This window comes from Manihot esculenta, chromosome 10 (genome assembly GCF_001659605.2).
Source record: "Manihot esculenta cultivar AM560-2 chromosome 10, M.esculenta_v8, whole genome shotgun sequence".
In the NCBI taxonomy this organism is placed as follows: domain Eukaryota; kingdom Viridiplantae; phylum Streptophyta; class Magnoliopsida; order Malpighiales; family Euphorbiaceae; genus Manihot; species Manihot esculenta.
The window spans coordinates 29,628,129-29,637,330 of NC_035170.2; the positions used below are offsets into that span (position 1 = coordinate 29,628,129).

Consider the following 9,202-nt stretch of genomic DNA (forward strand, 5'->3'; position numbering starts at 1 on the left):
TCAGTTCAGGGTGGAATGTCAGCTGATGTGAGGGAATCAGAGGAGGATGAACAGAGAAGAGATAGTAGTCTGGGCATGAGTATGTTAGTAGAGGATATGGGAGAGTCCCAAGGAGGCACTCAGGCCTCGGGTTTTACTTACCCACCACAGTATCCACCCTACCCATAGGGGTCAGGGTATCCGATAGGAGATACATCGGATTTCTCTAGCTATAACCCATATCCCACCTTTATGCCCTATCCTCCTTTTTACCCGCCATATCCACAGTATCCTATGTTTTCACTCTCACCCTTCTTTCAAAATCCAGCAAACCCTAACCCAGGGAATGCTGCACCTCCTCCTCCACCAGTAGAACCAATAGTCCCTGAAAGCCAAACATCCAAACCTAGCTCATCAGTTGGGAGCAAGGTAAAGATGACAGATTACCTGAAGCTGGATGCTCCCAAGTTTAAGACGGGTGATGATCCATTTGAATACCTCAAGACGGTAAAGATGATAACGGATGAGCTAAGAGCCAGTGACAGTAGAGCCATTCAAATGGTGGGGTTCACATTGAAATGCAAGAAAGCAAGAGAATGGTTCAAAAACTATGTGGACCCGAGGTTGGAGAGCTTATTCTGGGAGCAGTTTGCTAATGAGTTTGTAGGATGGGCTTTTCCGGATAGTTCAAGGGAGCTAAAGGTGATTGAATTTGAGCAGCTAAGGCAGACGGAGGACATGAGTGTCGATGAGTACACCGACAAGTTCCTTGAGTTGCTCCAGTATGTGGGGCAAGCATATGATACAGATCAGAAGAAAGCTAGGAGGTATACCTTGAGGCTCCACCCTAGGTATTCCTCCCTGATCCTAGCAGCAGAGAGGGAGAGTTTCCATACCATAGTGGATGCAGCCAGAAAGATGGAGGCTAGTGCCATCATCCAAGGAACAGTTAAGCAACAGGTGGCACAATCTTCGGGTTCCAAAACCCCGGGGACAGGGAATGTTAATCTCTCCTCTCTGAGTGAGGCTACCACGAAGGGTAAAAAGTGGGGCAGAGGCCTCAGAAAATCAAAGAAGAACAAGTTCTAGAACCGGTTAAAGTCTGGTCTGGGATTAAGGGATGGTTCGAGCTCTGGTTCTGATGGCTCCGGATGTACGAGGTGCGGTAGGCCGCATAAGGGAGTCTGTAGGGTGGGGACAACAACATGTTTCAGGTGCGGACAGGAGGGACACATGGCACGTGAGTGTCCCACTGTGACCTTGTTGATGCAACCCCAGCAGACAGTTTCAAGCAGTGTAGCTCAACCAGTAGCTCCAGCCATGACGCAGGGCAGTGGTAGAGGCAGAGGAAGGGGGACAACCCCTTCTTCAGCAGGTTCCCGCGGAGAAAGTCCATCAGCTCCAGCTTGGATCTTCTCCATGACCCAGCAGGAGGCTAACACATCGAACATGGTGGTGACAGGTAATCTCACTCTTGTATGTTCTGATGTGTGTGCTTTAAATGGACCCTGATGCTTCTCTTTCTTTTGTTGCATCGAGAGCCATAGAGAGGTTGGGTTTGATAGCTTCTGGGTTAGGGTGTCCTCTTTGGGCCGGTGGGCTCAAGTGTGATCTATCTGTGGCAGAGTCAATCTGCCGGTTCAGTTCAGTGTGTGTTGAGAGTAGATGCCTTCCAGCCGACCTAGTGGTTCTAGATTTGACTGATTTTGACGTCATTCTAGGGATGGATTGGCTTTCTGCTCGTGGTGCTACCTTGGATAGCAGAGACAGGGTAGTCAGGTTCAGAGATCAGGATGGATCAGAGGTAGTCTTTAGAGGGGACAGAGTAGGGATACCTAGAGGTTTGATATCAGCCCTACAGGCTCGTAGGTTGTTCAGGAGAGGTTGTCAAGGGTTTCTTGCTCATGTTAGAGAGCATAACAGTCAGGTTAGGGAACCAGCTTCAATGCCCACAGTCAGAGAGTCCATAGATGTTTTCCCAAACGAGCTGCCAGGTTTACCACCTGCTAGGGAGATAGAGTTTGAAATTGAAGTGTTGATGGGGACCAGACCCATCTCTACCCCTCCCTACAAGATGGCACCTGCAGAGTTAAAGGAGTTGAAAGAGCAGTGGCAAGAGTTGGTAGATAAGGGTTTCATCCGACCAAGTACCTCACCTTGGGGTGCTCTAGTGTTGTTTATGAGAATAAAGGATGGATCCTTAAGGCTTTGTATCGACTCCAGGCAGTTGAACAAAGTCACTACCAAGAGCAAGTATCTGTTACCTAGGATTGATGATCTATTTGATCAGCTAGCAGGAGCCGGTTATTTTTCCAAGATAGATCTGAGATCCAGGTATCATCAGTTAAGAATCAGAGAAGAAGATGTGCCAAAGACGGCATTCAGGACCAGATATAGGCATTATGAGTTCCTAGTGATGCCTTTCGGGCTAACCAATGCCCCCACAGCATTCACGGACCTCATGAACAGAGTTTTTAGTCAGTTTCTGGACCACTTTGTTATTGTCTTCATTGATGATATCTTAGTGTATTCCAGAAACGTAGAGGAGCATGCCCATCATCTGAGGATGGTTTGCAGACCCTGAGAGAATATGGCTTGTATGCTTAGTTCTCCAAATGTGAGTTCCGGTTAAGGAGCATATCTTTCTTGGGTCATGATATGTCAGAAAAGGGAACTGAAGTGGACCCCAAGAAAGTAGAAACTGTAGCTAACTGGCCCAGGCCCACTAAAGTTACAGAGGTTAAAAGTTTTTGGGTTTGGCAGATTGCTACAGGAGGTTCATCCAGAGCTTCTCCAGAGTTGCTACTCCTATGATCGGGTTGACCAAAAAGAATCAGAAGTTGGTTTGGTCAGAATAGTGTGAAGAAAGCTTTGAAAAAGCCAAAGAGAAGGTTGACGTCAGCATCGGAGATAGCTTTGCCCACCAATAATGAAGACTTCACAGTGTTCTGAGATGCGTCCCAACTGGGACTAGATTGTGTGTTGATGCAGAATGAGAGGGTGATTGCTTATGCTTCTGGACAGCTGAAGAAGCATGAGTTGAATTACCCTACACATAATCTAGAAATGGCAGCTGTGATCTTTGCACTCAAGATGTAGAGGCATTACCTGTATGGGGTAAAATGTGAGATCTTTACAGATCATAAAAGCTTGCAGTGCATCTTGAGTCAAAAAGAGTTGAACCTGAGGCAGAGAAATCGGGTAGAACTGCTTAGTGATTATGATTGCAAGATTCAGTGTCATCCGGGTGAGGCAAATGCTATGACAGATGCCCTCAGCCGGAAATCACTTGGCAGTTTATCCCATATTGCAGCAGAGAGAAGGCCGATGGTCAGAGAAAGAATCAGATTTGCTGTGAGCCGGCAGTAGTATTAAGCAGATGTCCGTAGAAAGCTTGTAGTTTTCCAGGAGGGAGATATAGTGTTGCTCAAGGTGTCTCCTACGAAAGGGGTGGTTCATTGTGGGAAGAAAGGTAAGCTAGCTTCACAATACATCGGACCCTTCGAGGTCTTGCAAAAGGTTGGGAATGTATCGTACAAGTTAGATTTACCTACTCCCATGGAAAGAATCCATTCGGTTTTCCATGTTTCCATGTATGAAAGTTCGTGTCAGATCTGGGCAAGGTTCTTAATGAGTTAGATGTAGAGATCCTTGGAGATCTCACCTATGTTGAGCGGCCAGTACGGATCATAGACACGCAGATCAGAAAGTTGAGGAACAAGGAAATCCCGATGGTGAAAGTCCTTTGGGATCACCACAATATGGAAGAGTGTACCTGGGAGACCCGGGAGTTCATGCTCCAGCAATACCCCTATCTCTTCTAAAATGAGTGTTCTAGGTTTTTTGTGTTTCTCTTAATGCTATGCTTGTTTGTTGAACATTCAGGGACAAATGTTCTTAAGGGAGGAAGAATGTAATACCCGGCTAAGCTCCGGCATCGAAATTCTAACTTTTCGGCGGAATCTCCGTTGGAATTCGAAATCCCGAGGTCGGAATCCCTTAGAAGGGTGAAAACAAAGGTTTTCTAAATTATTTTTACATGTTTTTAAGGTTTTAATGAAGAAAGAAATTGAGTTTTGAAAAAAAATATCTTGGAGGAGAAACCTAGGTTCGGCCGCCGAACATGGTAGAGTTATGGAGGCACTTTTGGCCCCCGAAGGTGGTCTGGCCAGCCACCTATAAAAGGCCTCCTGTCCGAAAATGGGCAAGTTTTCTCTCTCCATTTCCTGGCAAGGTGAGTCTCCGCCACCCCCTTGATGATCTTGTGTTCTCTCCTCAAATCCTTCAAATTTTTGATAAGTTTTTACCTTGTTTTGAAGATTTTAAGCTTAGATCAAAGTTTTGGAGCTTGGAGACCTTCGAAACTTGTTTCCTCTTCATCTCCAAGTTTGGGTCGCATCTACCCTTGGTCTTCAAGAGGTAAGTGTAGATCCATACCTTCTTTCATGTTTTAAGTAAGTTTTAAAAGGGGTTAAGGGTATATAATGCATGTTTAGAGTAGATGTAAAATGTTAGGGTTTATGTTAGTTTAATGACGAATGTATGTTAAATGTGATGTTGTTGGGGGTATAGGCTAGTTTTATGCCCCTATATACTTGAATAAGTGTTTATGCATGTTTTAGAATAGTTGAATGTGTGCTAAGAAGTTTGGATGGCTGGATGTGGGATGGCAGAATCGGGTTCTGCCACCTAGAAGGATCCAGGTTCGGCCGCCGAAACAAGGTTCGGCCGTCGAACCTGCCAGAGGAGGCAGTTTTGGCCGCCTAAACTCGCCCCCAAAAGTTGGGACTTTTGGCTCTGGAGGGGAGTTTCGGCCGCCGAACCTGCCCCCGAAGGTTGTGACTTTCGGCTTTGGAAGGTCTTTCAGCCGCCGAACCCTGCTCCCGAAAGTGCCTGACTTTCGGCTCTGGAGGGACCTTCGGCCGCCGAACTTGCCGCCGAAAGTCCCCTGCCCAGCCTTCCTTTGTCTGTTTTTCCATGCATGTTTATGGTGTTTTAGGGGGTTTTTGGGGAGTTGTTTAGAGTCATGTTAGAGTATGTTTGGTCCCTCATTTGAGTCCACCTGTGTAGGATCAGACCCGAGGAACCGAAGAGGCCAGCAGTGTTAGCTGCTCCAGAGTCAGTTGAGTATCAGCCAGAGGTGGGTAGAACACAAGTCTTTTTATTTCAAAGCAATTAAACTTTTAAGCATGCTCATGCATCATGAATGCCACGTATGTAATAGGTTGTATTGCATTAGAATTCACGAATATGACGCATTGCATAATATGATGTTGATGTGGATGGATATTGGATGATCAATTAGCCCTCGATATGATATGATATGAGATGGAAAGACCAGGTGTGGCCTGAACTACGCCCCTGACAATATGTAAGAGAAGACCAGGTGTGGCCTGCACTACGCCCCTGGCACAGTTTGACATGATATGTTATGTTAAGCAAAAGTCCTGAGGAGCCCCGTTGTGGGCTAGGCAATGGATATGTAGAGGATTTCTGGTGACAAGTCCATCCGTGATGTGAATTGTTTGTGATGTGATGCATATCATGAAAACATATGTTTATTAACTGTTTTTACTGTTCTGCGCACTGGGCTTTAGTAGCTCACCCCCTTTTCCCTAACCCCCAAGTTTGCAGGGTCAGAAATAGCTCAGGGAGTCAGCAAGGATAATGGCTATGGCTAAGTTATGTAATAGTCTAGTAGTGGACATGATATGTAAAATGATGTAATGTAAAGTAATGTAATGAGGATTAGCATTGTGCTTGGCTCTAATGTATGGTTAATCCCTTTGGTATATGATCTTTATGAAATATTGTTAATGATGATATATGTTGAACCAAACTTGATGTATGTAATGTTAACCCAACTAGAGCATTTGATGAGGGCTCTAGTATGGGGTTTGTATGTATAGAGTTATGGTGTATGCACAGGTCAAGCTTGGTATATGAAAAGTTTAAAGTTTTTATGAAAATGTATGATCATGTATGAGATTTTATCAGATGTACAGGATGTATGTTAAGCTTGCTACGGGTTCCGGCAACCTTAAGTCAATCTGAATCCTAGTATCGATAGCGGTCCGGTTTTCGATTCATTACGATAAAAGTAAAAATTCATTTTTTTAAATATATAATGAAATGGAGGACAGCGACATTAACCTATTAACAGATAACAGATAACCATGAGATGCTATAAATAATGATAGTTGAAAAATATATTTAAAAGAAAATTTCTATCCATTTTATTTAATAAGATAATATTTTATCAATAAAATTTATGACGTTTTAAATGTACACCTACCTACAATTTTTGCTTTTATTTTATATTTTACATTTTTAATTTTTTAAAAAAATACAAAAATAATAAATATTTTAAATAAGTAAATGAGAAATTTAAACTCGAAACTTTACTTATTTTTTAAAATTTAAAATTAAAAAAAAAAATATTAAAGAATCCATTTATTGTTGCTTTGATTGGTTGAAGATAAGATAGACTGAGAAGCACAACTCAATTTTAAGTGGGAGAGTATATATATATGCATTAAATTTTTTATTTTTTAATTTAAATTTATTTTTAAACTATTTTTAAAATATTATCAAATAAACCCTTATTTAGACTTATTTAAAATTTTAATAATAATTCAGAAATAAATTTAAATTAAAAGATAAAATTTAATTTTTTAACATTTTATTACATAATTGAGGAACAAATTTAACATTTTAACATATGGTTTATTAAATTAAATTGTACATGACTAAAACAATCAAGTAATTAATTATATAAATATTCTAATTAGTTTTATATAAACTTTGATATATATATTTATTTGATTTATTAATTATTAATTTCATTTTTATATGAGATTAAATTTATATTTAAATGCACTTAACTACTCAAAAAAATTTTCTTATATGCATTTTACCTGCCCAATAGTTAATTAAATACTGATGCTGAAGATCCAAAATGGGTTTAAAATTATCTGTGTTTTTGTTAGTTTAGTCTTTGTTTTATATATTTTTTTTAATTTATATTTCTTTTTATCTTTTTTGATATATTTTTATCCTTCAACACCTTTATCCGTATACTATTCTGATCATGAGTATAAAATTTTAATTCTCATTAAGTGGCTATTTAATTTTTGATAAACATTAATATTTAGTCGAGTCCGACTTTCGAAACTCCTTCAAATTTTATTCATTTTATAGATTCAGACCTTACATAGTCCAAATTTTATTTTATATAAAAGTCTATATTATATCGTTATAGACTTTTTAATATGAATAATATTTGATAATTTAAAGTTTATTAGTCATTAAATTATATAGTTATTGTGATTTTAATTATTTTATAATTTATTTATTAACAAATTGGATATACATCTCCGAATGTGTATGTGTATAAGAATTTCTCGAAATATTATAAGAATTTCGATCGTACATCATAAATATTTTTTTTTTCCCATTTTCTATGAATTTGCAAACCTTGTTTATGGTTTTTGGTTAGGGTAGTAAATGGAAATAAATGGGAAGGGACAGATACAGCATATTCCTGATCATGAGCTACAGTCAGCCAGCTGCTACACTCATCACCTCTCACATTAAAACTTGAACTTCATTACTTCCACATTTCCACATATCCTCTCAATATTCTTCCCTCTAAAAACCCTCCACCACCACCACCACCACCAGAGAGCCGCCATGGAGTTCCTTCTCCAAACTAACAAGTATATTGTAGGTCACCACCTTAGCAAGACACGATTTTTTCCGACCATCCAATACTGGTTAGCAGACCATCCAAATATCCAAAACTTCTCATGGAAACAAGGTGAAACTCCAGGCTCTTCTCTCCTCTTCCTTTCTCTCACTGTTATCTCTTATCTCTCTCTCACTTATCTCTTCTCTCACACAACCCTAATCTCCTGCAGCCGCCGTTTCCTCAAAAGCCTCACAGCCATTCATAGCTTGATCCTCCTTTCACTTTCCTTCGTTATGTCCCTTGGTTGCACTCTCTGCATCATCCTCATCGCTCCAAATGTGGACTACCTCATTTGCTTCCCTCAAAAAACCCCACCAACTGGTCCTCTCTTTTTCTGGGCTTACATATTCTATATCTCCAAGATTTATGAATTCATGGACACCCTTTTGATCATCTTGAGCAACTCCACCAGACGGCTTACTTTCCTCCATGTCTACCACCATGCAACGGTGGTGGTGATGTGCTATATCTCTTTGCACACTTCACAGTCTATGTTCCCTGGAGTTCTCGTCACTAATGCTGCTGTCCATGTGATAATGTACTTCTATTACTTTCTGTGTGCTCTAGGGATTCGTCCAAAGTGGAAAAAAATTGTCACAGATTGCCAGATTTTGCAATTCTTTTCAAGCTTTGGGATCATGGGTTTGATATTTTACTACCATTTTACTGGACAAGGCTGCTCTGGTATCTCGGGTTGGTGGTTCGATGCTGTTTTCATTACTTCTCTTTTGCTTCTGTTCCTTGACTTCCATGCTAAGACCTACTCTAAGAAGAAGATCACCAAGGAAAATTAATTAATTTCTCATTCTTGATTTGTTGTTAATCATTCTTAGGATTAGAAAATTCTCATGTCCACTAAGGTGTGTATGCACCTGACCAATAAAAAATTAAAAAAAAAAATATATATATATATATATATATATTGTATCAGAACTCACCGTTTAACGATGTATCAATTATTTTATTAGCTTCAATTTCAATTTAGAAGGGTGAAGACATGTTGAAATTTGCACCTGTGAACTTGTGCATGCAACAAATCTCTATTTAATTTCTTTGCTTGACATAGTATAAATTTTAGTTTTTTTTTTTTAAATAAAAATTTTGTAAGTTAAAAGGAATTATTTGTGATAAATAAATAAATTAAATTAAATTTGTACAAAATTTTTAATTTTAAATAATTAGTTAAGGTTATCCGGCTCGAATTATCATTTTATAAATAAGTTGTCGAACCAAAATAAATAAAAAATCAAACTGAATTTTTAAATTAATTCAGTTCACCCATATATATATGTATGGATGAGTAGTATTCAGTTCAAATCGAAAAAATCGATTAAACCGAATTAATTTAAAAATTCAGTTTGGTGTTTTATTCATTTCGATTTGATTCGGTTTTTAATTTTAAGAATTTCGGTTATTTCAGTTTGTATTTTGATTAGAAAAAATTGAAAAAATCAAAGCGAACCGATTAGTGAT

The 9,202-nt window shown here is 39.3% G+C and overlaps 1 protein-coding gene across 1 annotated transcript; it reads left to right on the forward strand.

Moving 5' to 3' along the window:
* Positions 1–7,535: 7,535 nt before the first annotated feature.
* On the forward strand, positions 7,536–8,645 carry LOC110624506 (putative elongation of fatty acids protein DDB_G0272012). The gene has a single exon (XM_021769703.2). The coding sequence runs from the start codon at positions 7,672–7,674 to the stop codon at positions 8,521–8,523; it is 852 nt and encodes a 283-aa protein (XP_021625395.1). The 5' UTR covers positions 7,536–7,671; the 3' UTR covers positions 8,524–8,645.
* Positions 8,646–9,202: the final 557 nt, after the last annotated feature.